At 42.7% G+C, this 22,343-nt stretch overlaps 1 protein-coding gene across 1 annotated transcript in view; it reads right to left on the reverse strand.

The window, feature by feature from the left end:
- The window catches only part of RIF1 (replication timing regulatory factor 1), a 60,982-nt gene extending 49,541 nt beyond the window's left edge, over positions 1 to 11,441 (reverse strand). Inside the window, exons 1-8 of the mRNA XM_055132190.1 lie at positions 11,228 to 11,441; positions 9,938 to 10,016; positions 8,010 to 8,106; positions 7,077 to 7,204; positions 6,893 to 6,987; positions 4,966 to 5,155; positions 2,838 to 2,930; positions 420 to 558 (exon numbers count right to left, since the gene is read on the reverse strand). Of these exons, the coding sequence (XP_054988165.1) occupies positions 420 to 558; positions 2,838 to 2,930; positions 4,966 to 5,155; positions 6,893 to 6,987; positions 7,077 to 7,204; positions 8,010 to 8,106; positions 9,938 to 10,016; positions 11,228 to 11,331 (925 nt within the window). The 5' untranslated portion in view covers positions 11,332 to 11,441. The remainder of the gene's footprint in view (positions 1 to 419; positions 559 to 2,837; positions 2,931 to 4,965; positions 5,156 to 6,892; positions 6,988 to 7,076; positions 7,205 to 8,009; positions 8,107 to 9,937; positions 10,017 to 11,227) is intronic.
- Between the last annotated feature and the right edge of the window lie 10,902 nt (positions 11,442 to 22,343).

Genomic DNA, 22,343 nt, shown 5'->3' on the forward strand with positions numbered 1-22,343 from the left:
CACAGAATCAGAAGTAAACTTGACCACCACTAGGTGCCCTGTTCGAGGGAGGGAGGGAGGGAGGGAGGGAGGGAGGGAGGAAAAGAGGCTGAGAGTGGGATGAGGGGAGGGAGCAAAAGGTATTATTTTAGGCAGGGGAAGATACAGGGTGAAATCAACATTACTTAGCTCTTATACACTATTAAGGGGCAGGAAAAGGTACTTTTGCCTTGAATAAGGAGGACTGTGGTTTGACCTCCCAGCATCCCATATGGCTAGCTGAGCACCTCCACAAGTAATTCCCGAGTGCAGAAACAGGAGTAACCAGAGCACGGCTGAGTATGTGCCCCACAATAACAAAATATTCAGTAATAAATCATAACCAAAAATAAGAATAAAAAAATTAAAATCATTAAACTTAAAAAATATTATTTACGCACCTGGATTTAAAGCAAAATTATCTATTAAGCTTTTCCAAGCTATAAAAGCTATTTTTTTAATCATAGGTGCTCCACTTCGAAATCCAAGCTCTTCAAGCTGCAACAGAGAATTAATAAAACTTCCACTTCGATGCAAGGTCTAAAAGGGAAAAAAATCAGTAATTTAAGTGAAAATAAAAAGTATCACTTATCAAATTTCATCACTGTTGTGTAGAAACTCAAAAATTTACATTTCAAAAAAATACTAAATTAGAGCTCAACTCTGAAAGTAGCAAAATTACTTTCAAGCATATTGAAAGAGGCAGGAAGACAGTAAAAAATTATGTTCATATGTGAAAAAACAATGAAGAAAATGGTTACTATCTACTAATAAAACCAAAAATTTTTAAAAGACAGGTAACTTTGAAAATATTTACTAAGGAAAAAAGATTAAACATTAACAGTTCTTAGATGATAGAAACATTCTGAATGGAATATAAACTGAAAAGTGGTTAGAAAAATAAAAAAAATCACAAAACAAAAGAAACTACCTGAGCTAAGTTGGTAATGTTGCAATGGACAATAAACTAAAATTATTTCTTTCTACACACCAGCAATTAACAATTTAAAATAGAAAACTTGGAAAGCAAATTACAATCTTTTAAAAAATTTTATTAGTGAATCACCATGAGGTAGTTACATACTTACAAACTTTTATGTTTGCATTTCAGTCATACAATTTCCCATCCCTCCACCAGTGCTCATTCTCCACCATCAATGATCCCAGTATCCCGCCTCGGTGGCAGGGCATTCCCTTTTGTTCTCTCTCTCCTTTAGGGTGTTGTGTTTTGCAATAGAGGCTTTGAGTGGCATTGTGTTCAATGTATAGTTTACATTCTGTACACATCTCCCAAATCTGAGCGGTTCCCCCAAACACTGTTCACTTGGTGTTCCTTTCTCAATCTGAGCTGTCTTTTCCCCCAGGAAAATTACAATCCTTTTACACCCTAAAATTATATTAAAAGTCTAATACTTAGGAATTTTTAAAAATCCTATATGTGAAAAGTTAAATAAATAACACTATTAAAATAATCCAAAAAGATATAACAAATGGAAAACCATCCTAAGCTCAAAATATGAAGACTTAATACTAAAATGTCAATATTGGGGCCAAAGAGACAGAACAGGAGGTAAAGGGCTTGCCTTCTAAGTAGGTGACCCATGTTCCATCCCTGGCACCCCATATGGTCCCCTAGCTCTAGCAGGAGTGAACCCTGAGTGCAGTCTGGAAAGACCTGAATACCACCAACTATAGCCCAAAAACAAACAAAAGAACCTAAAATGTTAATACTTCTCAGAGTAATCTACCGACAGCCTTTCAAACTCTGTATGAAACTGCAAAGTATCCCAAATAGTCAAAAACATATGAAGTCAGAGTCAGAGGAAACACATTTTCTGACCTTCCCAACTACAAAGCACAGTACGAAAATCATAGTATCATAAGGATAAATGAAAGAACAAATGAAAGCCAAATTCACATGTGTCTATTTTTATTTAAAGACAGGGCATTTAGTAACAGAAAATGACTTACTAAAGTCAAACTCCATGGCCAACAGCACTATTGCAAAATCTAACATCCCAACTTTCTACTGAGGGAGGTACACCACAATCTCCCTTCAGAATGAGGAAGCACTTCAACACCACAGGAGGACCCTTTAAAACAAACCTTTAGGGGACGGAGTGATAGTACTGTGGGTAAGGTATCTATCTGCCTTGCCTGCAGTCAACCTGGGTTCAATCTCCAGCATCCCATATGGTCACCTAGCACAGCCATGAGTAAATTCCGAGTGCAGTGTCAGGATGTCAGGAGTGACCCCTTAGAATGGCCAGGTGTGGCCGCCAAAACAAACAAACAAAAAAAACCCGGAAACCAATAAAAGCTCAAAACATGAAGGGGGGGGGGAGAAGTAACAAACATAAGCTGGAGGGGGCTTATAGAAACTGTGGCTAGTTGAGCAGATATGGAGCTTGCCTTCCACACAGCCAACCTGGGTTCAGATACCCAGCTTCCCACAAGGGAGCAACCCCTAAGCACAGAGCAAGGAGTAATCTCTGGAGCACTGCAGAATGTGCCCCCACCCCCAAAACCAAACAAACACAAGCCAGAAAAAAACAAGTGTTTAAACGACACTGAAAGTTGGAATAAAAACCCAACCTATATGGTGAGGTAGTAATTTTTCTGCAATACTGCATGTCTGAAATTGGCTGCCAAGAAGTACTGATTGTACCAAAGTACTGATTGTTGAGTTTACAAATAAATTCTATAGGGCAGGTAAATTTATATTATGGTGTGCATGAGGATCAACTGTCGAAAACCTGAGAAATGAAAGTTCTGGCAAGGCATGTAAAAACTATCAAAGTCATTAAACGTGGTCTTACCTTCCCAAGAAGTTTGACAAATAAAGGCCATAATTTTAATACGTAAGTCTCATTTTTAGTCATAAATAGTTTTTGGAGTTCTGAAAGCAATTTCTGCAAACAAAAGCAAGAAACAGTGAGGAATCTTCCACAGAAAAAGTATACAGAAGCCTATTTATTGTCTTTGTCAAATTAACTTTCCAATGTTTTACTGAGAAACCTTTTATGGATATAGCAAAGCCAAGTTCAATAATGAATGTCCAAATACAAAATACCATTAGCTAAAATTTTATTATGTTCATTTTATCACAGATCTGGCTATTCTTCCATTCCTGTATCCAGTTTTTCCACCTCCAATATACTTGCCCCTAAAAACCTTCCAATCACTGAAGTTAAAATGATGTCATACCAAAATACATAAATGGCCCCATATATAAGACCTTTAAAAAATACTTTAAACAATTTTACATATGCTATTAAAAATTATCTTAGGCTGGGAAGAGAGCATAAAGGCTTAAGCCAAAGCATCACTCTGGATGGGACCCTAAGCAGTCCAATTGCTCCCTGGACACCAAAAACAATGATCTTACGAGGATTAAAAAAAAAAGCCCCTAAATACTGAAGCTACCTTATTAAACTATAGGCACTACCACGAGGCCTCTGGAATTTTAAAGACAATAATAACCAAGTTTTAGAATCTGGAAAGGCTCCCTCACTGTCTGAGTTATTACCGCATCTCCAAACTCCTTTCATGAGCCTCAACTCCCCTAAGAGTTCTCAGCATACAGTGGTCCTTCTAAACACAAATGCATTTATCTACTCTATACTCAAAATCTTCAAAGATGTTTTTAATACTTGGTTCAAATATGTGGTTTAATATCTTCAAATGAATGTGGCTCTAGGTGAAAAAACCAGTACCTCAAAAAGGGCTGTTCCTCTGACATCTATTTGCGACCTTCATTCACTCCTCTTAAACGGCCTCATACCCAATGAACACCCAACCAGATATACTAATATCAAAGGTGGTCTTGCAAGCTCATGGCTCCTTCCTGATGGGATGAGCTTACTCCACAATTATCTAAATAATCAATTTTCTATGCATCACCTTCAAATTACAGTTCAAACATCTTAATCTTTTTCTCTCTTATTTTCCTCTCTTCCCTATTTCTTCTCACTGGATAGCACTCCATCCAAATCATGCAGTCCCCATGCTTTTCTATTATTTTACTGGGGACAAGTTGGGAGGATTGATGGGAAACTTCATTTATATTTTGGCAGGGAAGGATGGGGGACGGGAGAGTGGGTGTGTGAAAGGGCTGGGTCATACCTGGCCATGCGTAGGGGCTATTCCTGGAGCTGTGCTCAGGAGTTAATCCCCAGTGGCGCCAGGAATCTGAAGCAGGGTTGAGACCACAGCTGTAGGCAAGGCAAGTAGTCCACACTTCTATACTAGCCTCTCCAACCCCAATGTACTATATACATTTTTAAACCTCAGAAGCAAGTAACTTCACAAGTTTCTTGTGCTCACTGCTATATTCAGTGTGGAACAATGTCCAGCATTTAACAGTCACTAGATAACTGTTTCAAGAACAGACTTTAAAGCAAGTACTAACTTTAAGAGGCTGTACAGGGTGGAATATAGCTCAAGGATCAAGAGAGTGTGCCTTGCATTTAAAAGAACCAGAGTTCAGTTCCTGGCATCACCCAGCTAAGCCCAAGCACTGAACCATCTGTTTACCCAGTATCACCAGAAGTGACCCATTAGTACTGCTTGTGTGACTTAAAGTTACACAACTACATGCATTTATATGCATTATGCTAAAATTCACACCAGTTGTTAATCAGTTAATGTTCTCCTTTTTACATAACCACAATCTCTCAATTCACCATTTATTGAAGTTGAAGTAAAATGCTTTAGCTCATACTAGCACTGAATAAGCAGCTCCTTTCCTACTTAACACCGAAGTAGTACGCCAACACTAATTAAAATAGCGTTTGTTTTAATTCAGATAACTTCTAGATCACAATATCATTATATCAATCAATACAATCTTGGTTTTATTCAGGGCTTACACTTAAATACAATCTTTAAAGTGCAATGCAGAATCTTACAGAATATCCAAAATATTTAACATAAAATAAGACTTACCGTAGTCATAAGCTGCTCCGTGATAGATGCTATTTCTTGTTGTTTCTGAAGCAACAATGGCATTCCCATCTCTAAAGCAGTTGCTCCCCGTAAGTGTACCCTTTGTGCTGAATGAACCACTAATGGTATGACCAATTTTGCCCACCTGACAGATTCTTCTCCCATTTGAATTGGAGCTTGTTCGATTAGCCTGTAATGAATGAATTAGTCTGTATCAATGAATAAATACACTTAACCTCAACTTTTTATCTCTGAACTACTAGGAAAATATATAGCACTCTAGTAATATATGCATAGTATGTAAGGTTTATTTACTTTAGATCACATACATATGTATAGCACACAAAGACATCTAATTTACATCAGTGAGTTTTTAAGATTCCTGTATCTTTTGAGTAAATGTCTAAAATAAGAACACATAATTACATTTTGATATGTTAAAAATATTTTACACATGGTGTTTTGATTCAGGTAAATTCAATGTTCCTAGACAAGAGAATTAAGAGACCCATGATATAATGTGAGCACCAATCAGGGTAGAAGACATGGTAGTTTAAAGGCAAACAGCATAACTAATGAAAGTATTAAAAGCTATAAAATCCTGATGGGCCTGAGACATAGGATAGCAAGTAGGGCATGTGCCTTGCATGTGGTTGACTCCAATCCAATCCCCAGCATCCCATGTTCTAACACCCCTCCAGAACCACCAGGCGTGATTCCTGAACCCCGAGCCACAGGAGCACAGCCAGGTGTAGGCCAAGACAAAAAAAAAAAAGAAAGCAAAAGCCAAGACAAATTTTATCGATAGTTTTTGTTGAATGTGACTTAAAAAGTATTGGTAACTTTCCTATTTGGTTTTATTCAGTTTACTCCTGCCTCAGGGGTCACTCTTGGCAGGCTCACGAAACGGTATGGGGTACCAGGATGAAACCTGGGTCGACTACATGTAAGACAGACACCCTAACTGCTATACAATCACTCCAGTCTACTTGTTCTTTCCTCTGCAGCTGGCTCCTTTAATGCCCCTCTAAATATAAATTTATCCCCCTATAGCAGGGAGAAAACACTGGTAGGGAGCCTCCCTAGTGGTGCTCAGGTACCCAGACCACTCACCGATACTGGGCCAGCTATGTGGGAATGGCAACTCGGTGCTTGGCCAAGTGATAGGGTGCTATTAAGACTCAGCAGTGTGGGGCCACCAGGGCCATAACCAGCAGTTCTCAAGGAACCACCAGATTTCAGGATCCAGCTTAGGGTTATCACATGAAGGACACATGCTCCAGATCTCTTGTTATAACACCCTGGAGCCTAGAGAGCTGGAGAGCTAAAAGAGCAGGTATGGCATCTGCCTTTCAAACAGGAAACCTGGGTTCAATCCCTGGTCCCCAGTCCTGCCAAGAATGATCCTTGAGCTGAGCCAGGAATAAATCCTGAGTACTGCCAGGGGTGCTCTAAAAAACAGACCAAAAATAGAATTTTGTAAGAAGGGTGGGTTTAGGCTATACCAGCCATGCTCAAGAAATTACTCCAGGCTCTGTGCTCAAGGGTCACTCCTGACAGGGATGGGGGGAACTGACAAGGTGCCAATAACCGACCATGGTTGGCTATATGGGAGGCAAATGCCTAAACTCCTGTATTATCTCTCTAGCCCCTTTTGAGGGTGAGTCCACACCCAGCAGTGCTATTCCTGGGTCTGTGCTCAGGACTGACCACAACAATGTTTCAGGGATGTGAACTGGCCATTGCAGTCGCAGGCAATGAAAGTGTCTTCCTATTCTCTCTAGCCCCTAAGAGATAATTTCCAAAACCCAACACATTGACTAACCTAGCAGACATGCTCGTTCTGCTTAACTCTTATGCTCCAAGTCTATTCCTTCAGTGTTTTCTTAAAGTATTCTTTGAACTTGCTCAGGATTCAAGCACATACCTGATGATGACATTTAATGCTTCATAATCAACAACAGCAGAACGTAACTCTCCCTTATTAAGTATTATTTCCAAAGAATCAATTATACTAGATACCTAAAAAAAAAAAAAAACAAATACAAATCAAATGAGCCTGAATTGCTTAACTAATTATGTAACTGAAACAATACAAAAACTGTACTCACTGCTTTGCCAATTATTTCAGTGGGAAATGTCTGCTTAGATATCACCCAGAGTGCCCGAGTGCGTACATTTTTGTCTGAACTCTTAACAATATCATTCAATTTTGAAAGAAGTTCCTTAATATTTGTCTCTGAAAAAACAAAATGTAGATTATGTCCTTTAAAATTCCATACATCATTTTTAAAAAAGATATAATGATCTTGCCAAACAAAATAATCAAATATCACATTGGTGAATATGTTGCAATATAACCAAAGAAAACATTCCATATCAGATATTCTGTGCAACTAAAATAATTGTATAGCTATTGTTATATTTAAACACAATTCCTACCCAGATGCTATGAATCCCCAAAATTATCTACTACTTTAGGTACACACACACACACACACACATACAAGCAAAAATCCTTACCTTAGAAAAAACATGATAGTCACTTTCTGACAAACATTTCAATGACAAAGCACCAATCAAAGAGCAATAGTTAAAATTACCTTAAAACTTTGAAACTACCATGTCCTGGGCTTTCATTGTATTTTTATTTCCAAATCATCTACCACTATGTAAGTTTTTCAATTCAGTACGTAACTTAGTGCACATGACTGTATAAAATAAATGGCCACAAAAATTATTAAATTCTAAAGGCAAGATTTAAATTTTACAGTAGCATTTTCAAATTGTTTTCCTCCCCCACCTTCCCCAAGTGCTAGGGATTAAATCTAGGGCCTCACAGATGCAATACAAGCACACAGCTCCTTGGCTTTTTAATCCAATCTTTGATATAAAACTTATCTAGGAAAAATAAATCTTCTAACAATGACAATCTATTTTCTTTCTCAAAGCTAATCCTAAAGAACAAGTTAGAGAGTTGTGACAATACTTGGTACCAAAGGACTTATACATACAAAGTCTGAAAACACCAAGGATAACTTTACCTGATAATCCTGAGGCAATTTTTGGATTATATAAACAAAATCCTAAAGCCTGAAGAGCAGCACTACTGAGTTCTGAGTTCTGACTGGAAATATGAATCTGAAAAACAAAAGCAAGTTTTAAGGAAGTGATCAAAAAGCAATTTTTTAACAGTAAAACATAATTTTTTAAAAGTTGAGGGCCAGAAGGGGTAGGGGAAAAGCAGAGGGTCAGGGAAATAACTGGAAGGCCCAAAAGTCCCAGATACAGAAAGAAAACCCTGAATCTGATCCTGGGCATCGTATTTGGGGGCCCCACCACCTGTGGACTGGAGAAATACCAAGAGGGAAACTACAGAGATCAATAAACAACTGCTTCCGCTCTCTCATTCTCTTCTGCTCTTCTTCCCTCTCTCCCTGCACCCTACCCAGTGTAGCATCACTCCTGTCCCTGCCCCCTCACCCCAATGAAGAACCTTTCTTCTTAAAAGATAACATTTCCATAGATTTTTTTTTTAAGAACATGGAATTTTTTTTTTTTTGCTTTTTGCTTTTTGGGTCACACCCGGCAATGCACAAGGGTTACTCCTGGCTCTGCACTCAGGAATTACTCCCAGCGGTGTTGAGGAAGCCACATAGGATGCCTGACTTGAACCACAATCAGCTGCATGCTAGGCAAGCACACTACCGACTGGACTATGGTCCCAGCCCCTGAAACCATTTATTGTAGGGGAAACAGTGCTGCTGTGGGAGGGGGCATAGTCCTGTGGTACCAAGGATCAAAACCAGGCCACCTGAGTCGTATATCTGACACCTGCAAGTATTTGAAAAATTATCCTGTAACCCTCACCACACCTCACTGTTCCAGCTGTGGTAAAAGTAGGGGTGTGGGATCTACACACCTGGTCTGTAAGGCCCACACCTCACTGAGGTCTGCACAGCTTTATCTGCAGTGTTTGCACATGCAATTGCCATGAAGCACACTCTCACTTGTGGTACCTGAATTTTAATAGTGGTACTCCTCAGGGGGTCACAGTGGTGCTCAAATCAAGTGCTCACCAGAGGCTGCACCCCTTTTTGTAGTGCTTACCACACCTGGTTTTTGCATGACCAGTAAGCCCTTACAGCACCAGGGACCTCACAAGGCACACGACAGCATACAGCACACCAAAGCTTTGAAATGGTGACCACACGCCTGCAAGGCAGGCAGCTCTAAATAAACCCCTGCACAATTTCATCAAGTCCCAAGAGCAGTGAGTCTTATGTCACACAAATGTTGTGGATTCCTAGACAATACTAAGAGAACTCTAATAACAGAACATGTTGTATTTCAACTATTATGGCACTTATTCTGAAAATGGGGCGGGGGAATACATGAGTTTGACCCCTGGTGAAAGTGAGAAGATATGTGCAAGCAACCACAATTAACAGTACACACAAGCACCTCAGCCAGAGTACAACCCTCAACAAGGATGTGCTTGATCACAATCCAGAGAGCACTAAAACCAGAATGTGAGAACACCTCAACTCAATGAGTGAAAACCTCATTGTTACGTATATGGACACCAAACCCCACCCAGGAAATCTCTGAGCACAAAGTCAGGAGTAATTCCTGAGCACCAGCAGAGGACCTGCCCCCAAAGAAAGCAAAAAGGGAAAAGAACAGATCAAATCATCCCTAATCACTACTTTTAAGATTGTTTTGCATTCTAGTAGCTAAAGGCAATTTTAAACAAGTTAAACCAATTTCATTTGCAAAGTGGGCTAAGAGTAACCTCACCCAGATGAGAGGATTTAAGGAAAGAGACAATTAAGGGATACACTAGAGAGTAAGTAGTCACTAATCCAGTATTATAATAAAAAGGTGCCTGCTAGAACAATCCAGCTAGGTAACAGGGCCCCGCCCCGCCCCGCCCCCTCCCCAAAAAACACCACTTAACAGATTAACAAACCTTTAAAATTTTGTAGAGGCAAGGGAGTTTTTTCTCTATTTCCATAAGGACTTCTTTTCCATCTTCTCCAGTCATTCGACTTAAAAGCGAAGAAAACATAAACTTAAGTAAGAAACACAGAGAAAACCATAATGACTACGACTCTAAGATAACTGCAAAATGTTCAAAGTTAATACTGGAACAGGAAAACTGACCCAACACAACACTCAAAATAGTTAAGAAAATTATGTAACTTGGGGCCGGAGGGATACCATAAGGATTAAGGCACTGAACTTGCACAGCCAAGTCTATTCCGATTCCCTGACACCCCACATGATCCCCCCCCAATCACTACCAAGAGTGATCCCTGAGCACAGAGTCAGCAGTAAACCCTCACGGTCCCGAGTCCACCGTCAAAAATATGTAACTTAATGCATAAGATATATTATGCAATGCACAGGTGGGGGAAAAAAATGCAGAAAATAAAACGAGTCTGAGAGGTTGCATGCAGGGTACCACGCTTGGACAGTTTCACTGCCAGAAGGGAACAAGAAAACCTTTTCCTGAGTTACAAATTTACTGAAAACTTTTTTGTTCAAGCTGCTAACCTCCCCTAGCCATTTCCAAATAGAGATAAATCAGAATACTGTTTTGTGGGGGAGGGCGGGTGGTATCCAGATATTTACAATTCAAATAACACCAGGACGGCCGCTGTGGGGGGAGGGGCGGGGTGGGTGGGAGAGGAGAAAAGAATCAACAATCTTGGTGGCTACAAAGTACCAACGTAGTCGCAGCAGGCGACCCGGAAAAGCCCTGAGTGTGCAGGCAGCCAACATTTCCAAGGCCTCAGGCAAACCCCGGCTCCCGAAGCCCACGTGCCCAAAAGGCTTCCCCCACGGGCCCGCGCGCCCACACACACACACACACACACACGCGCGCGCGCGAGCGCATACATATACACGCCCAAAGGCCTCCCCACTGGCGCGCGCACACACGTGCCCAAAAGGGCTTCCCCCCACTGGAGCGCACACACGCACGCACGGACACACACGTGCCCAAAGACTTCCCCGCACTGGCGCACACACATGCACGCAGACACACATCCACACACGTGCCCGAAGGCTCTCCCGCCCTGGCGCGCGCACACACCCCCTCGAGGCGCAGCGCCGGGAAACGTCACTTCACGCGCACCTCCCCCCACCCCCCCACACAACTGCCAGCCGTCGGAGTACACCCGGGACCCCGGGCGCCCCACCCCCACCCCCAGGCCGCCCGGGGACCGTCGCCCCCCCGCCCCCCCCGCCGGCCCACCTGGTCAGCGTGAGGTAAGCGTCCGTCTGCTCGCCCGGCGACGCCGAGGGCTCCTCCAGGGTCTCCAGTAGCGGCGCGAGGGGGCTCCGGGCCGGGGCCGTCATGTCGGCCAGCCAGAGGCACTGTGACCGGAAAAGGAGACGCCGGTGACCGCCGCGAGCAGCCCGCGGGGCCCCGCACAGGCTCCCGCGCCGCCCGCCCGGGTGGGGGCCCGTCTCCTCCGCGCCGCCCGCCCGCCCGCCCGCCCGCCCGCCCGGCGGGCCCGTCTCCTCAGCGCCGCGCCCGCTCCGGACGCTGCTCCCGCCGCCGCTTTCCCGGGCAGCTTTCAACTGGGGGAGGAGACCCGAGAGGGGCGGGAGAAGCCTGGGGGGCGGCGCGAGCCCCGCGGCAGCCCCGCGGCTCGGAGCCCACGCACGCGCGGCAGGGCTGCGGCGTCCTCTGCGGGCCCCCGCCCCGAGGCGCACGGACGCGGCCGGAGCGCGACACTGGCCCCGCACCGGGCTGTTTACTCACGCGTGCAGCCCGCGCCCGCCGAGGCCAAGATGGCGGCAGGGGGCGGGGCCGCGCCGCGCGCGGGAGCCGGGGCAGACCCGGCGGAGAGGCCGGAGCCCATCGAGCCCGCGGGCCGGCTAGCTGCGCGCCGCTCTCATCGATAGCGCCCCCGCCCCGCCCCGCCCCGCGCAGCCCAGCCCCGCCCCGCCCGCCGGCTGTCTACAGGTCGGCTCGAATTTGAAATTAAAAAAAAAAATGAGAGAGATCTCTCGAGTGCTCTTGGGTAAAGCGCCTTCGAGGGCCTTTGCAAGCTGCTGCAAGCCCCATGCTGCATCGATGCCCCAGGAGCACTGCCTCGTGCTCTGTTTTTTCTGTTGGTTTGTTTCTTTTTTTTAGCCTTGCCTCTGGGTTCTAACCCTGTTCGTAAGGCCAGTTTTTTGGGTTCTTCTTTTCTTTCTTTTTCTTTTTGCATTGACTCACTGTGAGATATAGTTACAAAGCATTCATGTTTGAGTTTCAGTCATACAATGATTGAACAGCCATCCCTCCGCCAGTCCACATTCTCCACCACCCCTTTTTCTAAGGCCACTTTTAATCAACCTATGGAGGCCTTGTTTCCAAGCCTCCGTAAAACAGTGATGATAACAGTGCCAAATTTCAGAAGAAAAGGGGGAGAAAAGTTGGGAGACGCCTAAGGCTCTCAAGTTTCAGATGTACATAACAATAGCGGGGGGGGGGGGTGTTTGTTAATTAAAATGGAAATTTTGGGAGTCCTCCACACATCCTTGAGATCCTGTAGAATCACAGTTCCTGAGGCTCTGCACTCACAGGTCCCAAGTGAAAGCTGCATGGGAGCCTGCCTGGAAGAACTCACTTGTAAATCCCCTGAAGGAAAGTCAGTTCCCCTTATTAGCATGCTGCTGGTGGTTCCAACCACCAGGCTTAAACTGAAAGCCTGGCAGCAACCAGGTCTTCCCAGGTGACTCTTACACACTTGGGGATGTAATTTGAAGTCTTGAATTTTCTTTTAGGGTGCCTCAGCTAGTTGCAAACAGCATTTGCCTGTTTTTTCTTGTGTACAAGTTCTTACTAATGTGTCTCTTAAACGAGAACCTGAGCGGCTGGAGCCATAGCACAGTAGGTAGGGCTTTTTGCTTTGCACGCAGTGGACCCGGGTTCATTTCCCAGCATCCCTTATAGTCTTCTGAGCATCGCCAGGAGTGATTCCTGAGTGCATGAGCCTGGAGTAACCCCTGACATTGCAGGGTGTGACCCAAAGTGGGGGGTGAGGGTGTGGGAAAAATAAAACAATCAAGAACATGAAGGGAGTCAAGAAGACCCAGGCCTAGTGAGTCAAGCTCCAAAAATGAATGATTTTAAAAATTATATTTTTTTCAGTGATGGGTTGTCTAGCCGAAATGTAGAAACACCAGGAAGTAAGAACAAAGGAATGTTTTCAGTGCCATCAATAACAAGTTCTTTCTTCAGAGGGGAATTTACTTTTTGTTTTCTGGACTTTGCAGGACCACTGTACTAAAAAGGGTAAAGAAGTTTCTAGAACAAATGAGATACATGCACAGTTTTGCAACATTCAGATTTAGCCAAGTGAAACTGTTAAGTTACAAAGTCAGCAAGGATCTTGGAACCCTGTTCTTTTTTTAGGCACCTCTAAGATTAGTGAAAGAATATTGAATTTGCCTTAAAAGTTACCTGTGCCGCGGTTTCTTGCTAGGCTTTACTCTGACAAGTACTTTTCACTACCTCATATTGTATTACTTGTATTTTATTGTCTGCCTCCCCAACTAGAATTCTTTTTTGGAGAATTTTTAATTGTCACGCGCAGGACCTGGGTTCAGTCTCCTGTCCTGCACCCCATATGGTCTCCCAAGGCCTTACCAAGAATGATTCCTGAGTACAAAGTCAGGAGTAAGGCTTGAGAACTGAGTGTGGTCCCACCACCACAACAAAAACCCAATTTAAAAAAAAAATTTATTGAATCACTGTGAGATAGTTACAAGCTTTCATGTTTGGGTTACAATCACACAATGATCAAACACCCATCCCTCCAACCAGTGCATATTCCCCACCACCCATATCCCCAGTATATCCCCCCTTCCCACCCTCCCCCTGCCTCTATGGCAGACAATATTCCCCATACTTTCTCTCTACTTTGGGGCATTATGGCTTTGCAACACAGACACTGAGAGGTTCATCATGTTTGGTCCATTATCTACCTTCAGCACGAATCTCTCATCCCGACTGATTCCTCCAGCCATCATTTTCTTAGTGATCCCTTCTCTATTCCATCTGCCTTCTCCCCTCCGCTCATGAAGCAGTCTTCCAGCTATGGGGCAATCCTCCTGGCCCTTATATCTACTGTCCTTGGGTGTCAGCCTCATGTGAAGTTCTTCTATACTCCACAAATGAGTGCAGTCCCTCCCTTTCTGACTCATTTCACTTAGCAGATCCACATTTCTTTTTTATCCTTACCTGGCTGTCCAACTTGAAACACAGGTGAGTTTCAAGTAATTTTCTCTGTTCTAGGAGACAGTGGAGAAAGTTTGTCAATGTTTAGACATATTAATATAACCAGTTACAATATAAATCTGAATTAGAAAGCTGATCTTCCCCCAACCGGTCTGAAATGTCATTCCCCATTTCAGAAAGGTGAATGTGACTAATTGAGTCCAATCATATCTCTGTTTTGTTTTTGTTTTTTGGGTCACACCCAGTGATGCTCAGGGGGCTCAGGGGTTATTCTCGCTCTGCACTCAGGAATTACTCCTGGAGGTGCTCATGAGACCATATGGAATACCCAAAACCAAATCTAGGTTGGACTATCACTCCAGCCCCTAATCACGACTTTTTTTCAAAAAATTTTTTTATTTATTTATTTTTGCTCTTGGGATTACACCCAGTGATGTTCAGGAGTTACTCCTGGCTCTGCACTCAGGAATTACTCCTGGTGGTGCTTGAGGGACCATATGGGATGCTGGGGAATTGAACCCGGGTTGCCCATGTGCAAGGCAAAAGCCCTACCCTCTGTACTATCACTCCAGCCCCCCAATCATAACTTTGGTAGGGACAAAAGAGATGGCATTTGCTGACATAGAATTATTGTCAAAAGTCAAAAATTGAAAAAGATCATATTGATGTACCCATAATCCAGTCTTTTTTAAATCAGAGCTGTCCAAAAGAGATTCTATCAGTCTTTTATGTTCTGAATACTTCTGAATGAGATCAATTTAAAGTATGGTACAGATAAAAGAAAGAGACATTGTCACTTGTCATCATCGTCGTTCATTGATTTGCTCAAGCGGGCGCCACTAATGTTTCCACTCATCCCTGTCTCGTGCTAGTGTAGTGTCTATTCTAATGGTTTCTGCTCACTCCATGAGCATAAAGAGCCTCAAACCATTCATTCAGGGTCTTGATGAAGAAGTCTGACCATCTTGTAGGTGGGTAGCCACGCGTTCTTTTGATGTCCTGTGGAATCCAGCCAGTAACGGCTCTAGTCCAGCAGTCATCTCTAAATCACATTACATTCCCGGCCCATCTGATTTTCAACGCCTTGGCAAACAAGACAGCATCCCTGATTCTTGATTGTCAACAGAGGTGAGAACTCCGGATTCCTTCTCTCACTTGAGTGAAATGTGATATTCCAAGCATAGCTCTTTCGATTCCTCTTTGGGAGACCCAAATAGCATTTTCACCCTGTTTTCATAGGGCCCAGGTCTCTGAGGCATATGTTAGTGCAGGAAGAATAGTGGAGTCGAAAAGATGTGCCCAGAGCCGAAAGTTCTTCGTCCTCTTAACTTCCTCGACACTCTTGAAGGCATTCCATGCCGCTCTCTTCCTCCTGTGCAGTTCAGGTTTCAGGTTGTTTGTCATGTTGAGTTCTCGACCTAGGTACACATAGTTGCTGCATTCGGAGATGTTCATTCTGTTGAGGGCAAATGGAACATCAGACACTAGTCCATTTCTCATGAACATTGTCTTGGTGAGATTCAGCTGCAGTCCAACCTTTCCACACTCACGGTCAAAGTCAGCCAGCATTCATGCCACTTGGCTGATATTTGGTGTTATGAGAACGATGTCATCAGCAAAGCAGAGGTAGTGTAGTTGCCGACCGTCTATCTTCACTCCGTTCCTTCTCATTCCAGTCGTCATCGCATAATGTTCTCGAGGGTGGCACTGAAGAGTTTCAGTGAAATGGTGTCGCTCTGCCAAACCCATCTCTTTATGTCAATGATCACTCCTTGTAGAATTGTGAGATCCTGGTGGTGAATCCGTAATACAGCTCACAGAGGATCCTGATGTACTGAGTTTGGACACTCTGTTTGGTTAGGGCTTCGATGACGGCTCCAGTCTCAACAGAATCAAAGGCCTTCTTTAAATAGATGAATGTTAGACAGAGCAGCATCTTGAACTCTTGTGAAACCTCAATGAGCTTGGTCACCAGGTGGATATGGTCGATCATGCTGAATCCTTGAGACACTATTTTGTAATAAATAAGATGATGCCCACTATTTCTCATTGGAAGCTTTTTTGAGGTAAGTTATCAATACTGTTCTTTCACTATTCTTAATGCTAGCAGAGATCATTTTTGTTCCAGGGGCAGTGTTCTGGGATTCTCCACCTGTTTCCTCTCCCCCAGTAATGCTGTATTCTATGCTGGCACCAGTGGAAGTGAATCCAGAAGCTAGACTGGTCCTTTGCCCAAACAGACTGTGGTGATTTCGCCCAATCTTGTGCTTGTCTCCTTTCTCCATGGACTGGACAACTTCTGGACAAGATCTATTATTCTACGATTTTAAAATCACTCTTTTATCGCACTGACACTGAGGGCCTTGCTAACAAGTCATATCCTGCTCTGGGGCTAGAGCAATAGTACAGGGGTAAGGCATTTGCCTTGCACATGGCGAACCTAGGTTGGATCCCCGGCATCCCATATGGTCTCCTGAGCCCACTGCGTGTGCCCCTACCCCCCACCAAAAAAAACCCAAACTGTAAAACAGATATCCTGCTCTTCAGAATGTAAAATTCTTTAAGTGTAAGGACTCTGTTTTATTCACTTTCTCCTACGTTTTATAATGAAGAAACTGAAATGATCATTAAAAATATATAATCCTGTGATCTCTATTGGCAGAATCTCTTACCCACATGCCTGGCTGTCTTCCCTGGGGCCCCTCGGAGCAGGTGGGTTCCAGCTTCCTTCCCCACCCCAGGCAGAGCTCCTGCAGCCAAAGACCTCTGGTGCTTAGACACAGCCATGCTCAAGGCCCCTCTCCACACATTCAGATGAGCCTCACGCATGAAGGAACTGGCAGAGGAACCCAGGTGTGTGGGACCCGGGGCTGATACCTCCAAGCCTGCTCGGATCGGGACTAGTCTCTTCAGCGCAGATTTCCCATTTTCCAGTAGCTAGGCGGTCACACCCAGGGACTGCCCAGACCGCTGTGTAGCCCACCAACAGCCAACATCCAGAGACTTAAAACCAAACTTCCGGAAGCGACATCTTATAGCCTACTTCTCCCTCTGGGAGAAACTGGCAAGCTACCGAGAGTTTCCTGCCCACATGGGAGAGCCTGGCAAACTCTCCATGGTGTACTCATATGCCAAAACCAGTAACAATGATGGGTCTCATTCCCCTAACCCTGAAAGAGCCTCCAATGCGGCATCATTGGGAAGGACGAGTAAAGTGAGGCTTCTAAAATCTCAGGGCTAGAACAAATGGAGACGTTGCTGAGACCGCTTGAAAAATTACTGAGACGATCAACGGATGATGATGATCTCTATTACTATTCATTCCCATCCTTGAAATTCTCGGGGGAGGGGGGATGGGAATCAATAGGACAGTGGGTAGGGCATTTGCTGTGCATGCAGCTGACCTGGGTTCCATTCCTGGCATCCCATATGGTCCTCTGGGCATTGCCAGGTGTGACCCATAAAGCGCCTCCCTCTCAAAAAAAAAGAAAAAAGAAAGAAATTCTTCTATGGGTCCTGCAATTACAGGATGAATTGCAAGATGAATTTCCAAACATAAATGCTTCTAAGGTTTGAACCCTTTATTTCAGCCTTACCTCCATTTCATTTGGATTCCGAACAGTCCAACAGGACCTGTGACTTCTGTGTCTTCGAAGATCTATATTGATCTTTGTGTTTTAAATTTTAATTTTCTTTTGCAGTGTGGCAAATTATTTTTGTCATTTAAAAGATGAAAGTGCCTGATTTTGATCTCTGTCACCACGATAAATAAATAAAAATGTGAGTATGAGGCTTCTGAGAGATATTTTAATTATTATCTAACATGAAAATTTTTACCTGGGTTTATTAAAGCCCAGTAAATTTGTTTTTCCATCATTTTTCTAAATCAAGCTGGTTGACTCTATAGTGATTAAACAAAATCACCCTGGTAACTTTCAAGTAGTAGCTGGGGAATTTTTTTAGAGATTTTATTTTTTTAATCTCATCATTGGCTCATAACACAGTAAATAGACATTGCTAATTACATGCTGTGTTACAAGCATGAAATGTATCACTCTTAAACTCAGACTTATCATTGATATATCAGACCTATAATCTAATGATAATGATAATCTATCAGACCTATATAAGTAGTAATCTATCAACCTATAATCTATCATCTGATATCATTATTATAGCAATCTGATCTATCATGATATATTATTATAATAATAATCTTATAGACTACACTGTAATTATAATTTTATTATGATTATGGTGATCTGATGTTATGATATATAATATATTTGATAATATGATATCATCTGATACGTAATCTGACAGTATTGGGTGACAGTTTGATACCAATGCTATCAGATTATATAGCTAAAAGAACTTTACTGGGGGGTCACACCAGGTGATGCTCAGAGTTTACTCCTGGCTCTGCACTTAGGACTTACTCCTGGCAATGCTCAGGGGACCATATGGGATGCCTGCAATTGAACCCAGGTTGACTGCATGCAAGGCAAACGCCCTACTCGCTGTACTACAGCTGCAGCCCTAAGGGTGCTTTAATACATTCATAGACCTTACACCTTGTCTAGATAAATGGTTTTATTTTTGTGCTGGCCTGAGAGAGTTCTTACTATCCTGACCCATGTAACTTCTTTCACAGTAAGAAATTTGAATATCATCTTTTTAAATTTTTTTTAAATTTAGTCACCGTGAAATTACAGTTATTTATGATTGGGTTTCAGGCATATAATATTTCAACATCATCCCTTCACCAGACTCTGTTTCCCTCCTTCGATGCCTCTTCATAGAAATTTGAATATCTTTGAGGAAAACTAAACTCCTTTGAGTTCCAGTGAGAAAAAGATTTCAGTATAATTGTTAAAATGCCAGGATTTGAACAGACCACTTCTGGCGTCATGCAATCTCATTCACCGACCATGAGCCAAAGACTTAAATTAAAAAAGAGATCAATAAGTTGCAGAGATTCTTCCAGACTCCACATAAGGCTGAGTTGCTTGAACACCCCAAAGTGGGAGTGCATAAGCCCTCCCCAAACAGAGTGCTGGCAGCTGAAAACCTCCACACTCCACAATGGCCACTATGCCCCCACTGCTCAGGACGAGCCTCATCCAGAAATTAATCTGTTTAAAAACTCAGGTATGCAGGTTTTGTGACTGAAATCTCCAGACTTTCATGGAGTAGGGGATGGGCTACTTCCCCCCATCCTCCTATACTTCCAGAAGCCCTGGCAGTCACACACATACTCCAAAACACCACCCAGTTAAAAATTTAACTACAGATTTATCACTCTGTTAAAATTTTTGAATTTCCTGGAGCACTTGGCCACAACTCAAACTACAAAATTGATAAACCAGGAGTAGCACAACAGATTGGATGAGATGGAATATAGAAGGCATTCAATCTCGATTAACAAAATATCAACACAGAAGTCATAACCTGTAACATCTTAGTAATCTCTCATACAAGGGGTTAATAGGTTAAAAGATTGTGAGATACACATCTTCACTAACTTTCTTCTGAGGAAATATTTTTTGATCATTCTTTTGGCAAATTATAACAAGCACTGTAGCACTGTCGACCTGTTGTTTATTGATTTGCTCAAGTGGGCACCAGTAATGTCTCCATTGTGAGACTTGTTGTTACCGCTTTTGGCATATTGAGTATGCCACAGGTAGCTTGTCAGGGCTCTGCTGTGCGGGTGGGATACTCTCGGTAGCTTGCTGGGCTCTCCAAGAGAGGTGGAGGAATCGAACCCGGTTCGACTGCGTGCAAGGCAAACGTCCTACCCTAGGTGCTATGGCTCCAGCCCTATAACAAGCAATATAAAATAAATTACTGAGGACCTGCTATGGGGAAAGGCTTAAGGGGTGGTTGGGAAAATGGGAGATAATGATGGTGGGATGGTGGTTTGGTGGTTGGATTGGTGTTAGTGTATCGAGTGTCTGTAACAAATCATCATGAATAACTTTGTAAACCAGTGTTTATATAAGATGTGTGTGTTGGGGAGGGGGGCCAGAAGGAAACAACTCCAAAATTCTATCATCATGAATAACTTTGTAAACCAGTGTTTATATAATGGGGGGGGGGAAGAGAGGGAAACAACTCCAAAATTCTATCTCTATAATGTCTTTGCAAGTTACTTGACCTTTTGTCCCTTACATTCTGTATCTGTATAAAATTGGAGGCATATGCAAGTTAACACATGGAAATTATTTAAACATTGACCATTGGGTTAAGATGTGATTCAGTGGTAGAGCATGTGCATGACGTGCTGGGGATTGGGTTGGATTTTTAGCACCACCCCACATCAAGGAGTACCGTCCCAGACACCACAAGTGCTACCCCTCAACACCACCACAACAAAAATTTTAAAAACAATCAAACTGTACTTGTCATAAATATTTGGAAGACGTGAGACAGAAAGACATAGGTTTCTCAGGTACAAGTGAAAAACAATTCTTCCTTCAAATAAAAGTAAATAAGTGAAAAAAAGTTCTTCCTTTTCAAGGTAAGAAATGGGTCTCTTACCCTGCATTAAAAATATGAAAGAAAAGCAAATGATGTTATATTTCTCAAAATGTGGTTCCAAAATAATTGCATTAGGATCCCAGGAGAAGTTCTTTATATGTAAATATATTGACCATACTTATCATATGCCACCTAAGGTTCTCAGGATAAACCCAGTCATTTGCATTTTTTTTTCTTTTTTGGTCACACCCGGCGATGCACAGCGGTTACTCCTGGCCCATGCACTGAGGAATTACTCCTGGTGGTGCTCGGGGGACCATATGGGACACTGGGAATCGAACCTGGGTCAGCCGCATGCAAGGCAAACGCCCTATCCGATGTGCTATCACTCCAGCCCCTCATCTGCATTTTTAACCAGTGCACCAACTGGTTTCTTTTCAGCACCCAAGAATTTGAAATTCTTACTGCATTCAAGGAAAAAACAATTCTGCAATTTTAACAGAAAAGCTCTTAAATATTAATGTTACTTGCAAATGGAATTTGATGTTTTTGAAACAATATACCTGGAGAGGGCAGAATTCCGTTGCCTGTATCTCAAAATATATTGATGTAGAGAAAACAAAAGTCTTTAAGAAGCTCAAAAATAACTTAAAACAGTCATCATAAGAAGCCAAGAGGGAAATGACTCACCATTATTTTGCAGACCTTTTTGGAGAGAGAACATATCACAAATTTAGAAAATGAATCCCATTTGACTTCATCACTAGGGTTACTCATGGGCAAAATTAAGTATTTTATTCTTCTTATTCACTGGAATAAGGAAGTTTTTCCTAGCTGCCTATTCTACTAAACTGATACAACAAACGGTATTTATTTCTCATGTTTTCCCCAAAAGGATTCCAGACTGCACAGCTCTTAGAATAACCTTAGCACATATGATGGCATCTGGGTTTGAACTCGAGTCTCAGACTTACCAGAAAAGTGCTTTCAGCTACTGATCCATCCTCCAGGCTCCATAACTGAATAATTTAAATCCTTAATATCTATTCTAAATAAAACAGAGTTTTGAAATACAAGATTTTTAACCTAAATATTTACTGTTGGTTATCTGCTATTGTATGATACTGGTGGAATTATAAATTATACAACTCCTAGGAAGGATGATTTATTGAAAGCATCAAAATTATACAATCTTGGGCCACAGAGATAATATAGGGATTAAGGTTAAATCTACATACCACAAGATTTCCCCCAAGAACTGTTAAGAGATGACCCTCTACCCAGCATGGTGATGGCTCCTGGTACCCAGGATGTGACCCTAAAAAGTAAAAAATTCTCCAAGTCTTTGGTGCAAAAATTCTGCTTCTGGAGGCCAGAGACATAGTACAGCAAGCAAGATGCTTTCCTTGCAAGCAGCTGGCCTGAGTTCAATCCCTGGTGTCCTATATGGTCCCCCAAGCACTGCCAGGAGTGATTCTTGAGTTCAGAGCTGCAAGTGACACATAAGCATTGTAGGGTGTGGCCAAAAAAGAAAAAAAATCTGCTTCTAGATAATTATCCTATAAGTGTTCATGCACACTTTTGTGTGCAAAATAAAGTGTGGAAACTTATTTATTGCATAATTATTTTTTTAATGAACAAAGAACTGTGAAAA

The sequence above is a fragment of the Sorex araneus genome, chromosome 1 (assembly GCF_027595985.1).
Source record: "Sorex araneus isolate mSorAra2 chromosome 1, mSorAra2.pri, whole genome shotgun sequence".
NCBI classification, from domain to species: Eukaryota; Metazoa; Chordata; class Mammalia; order Eulipotyphla; family Soricidae; genus Sorex; species Sorex araneus.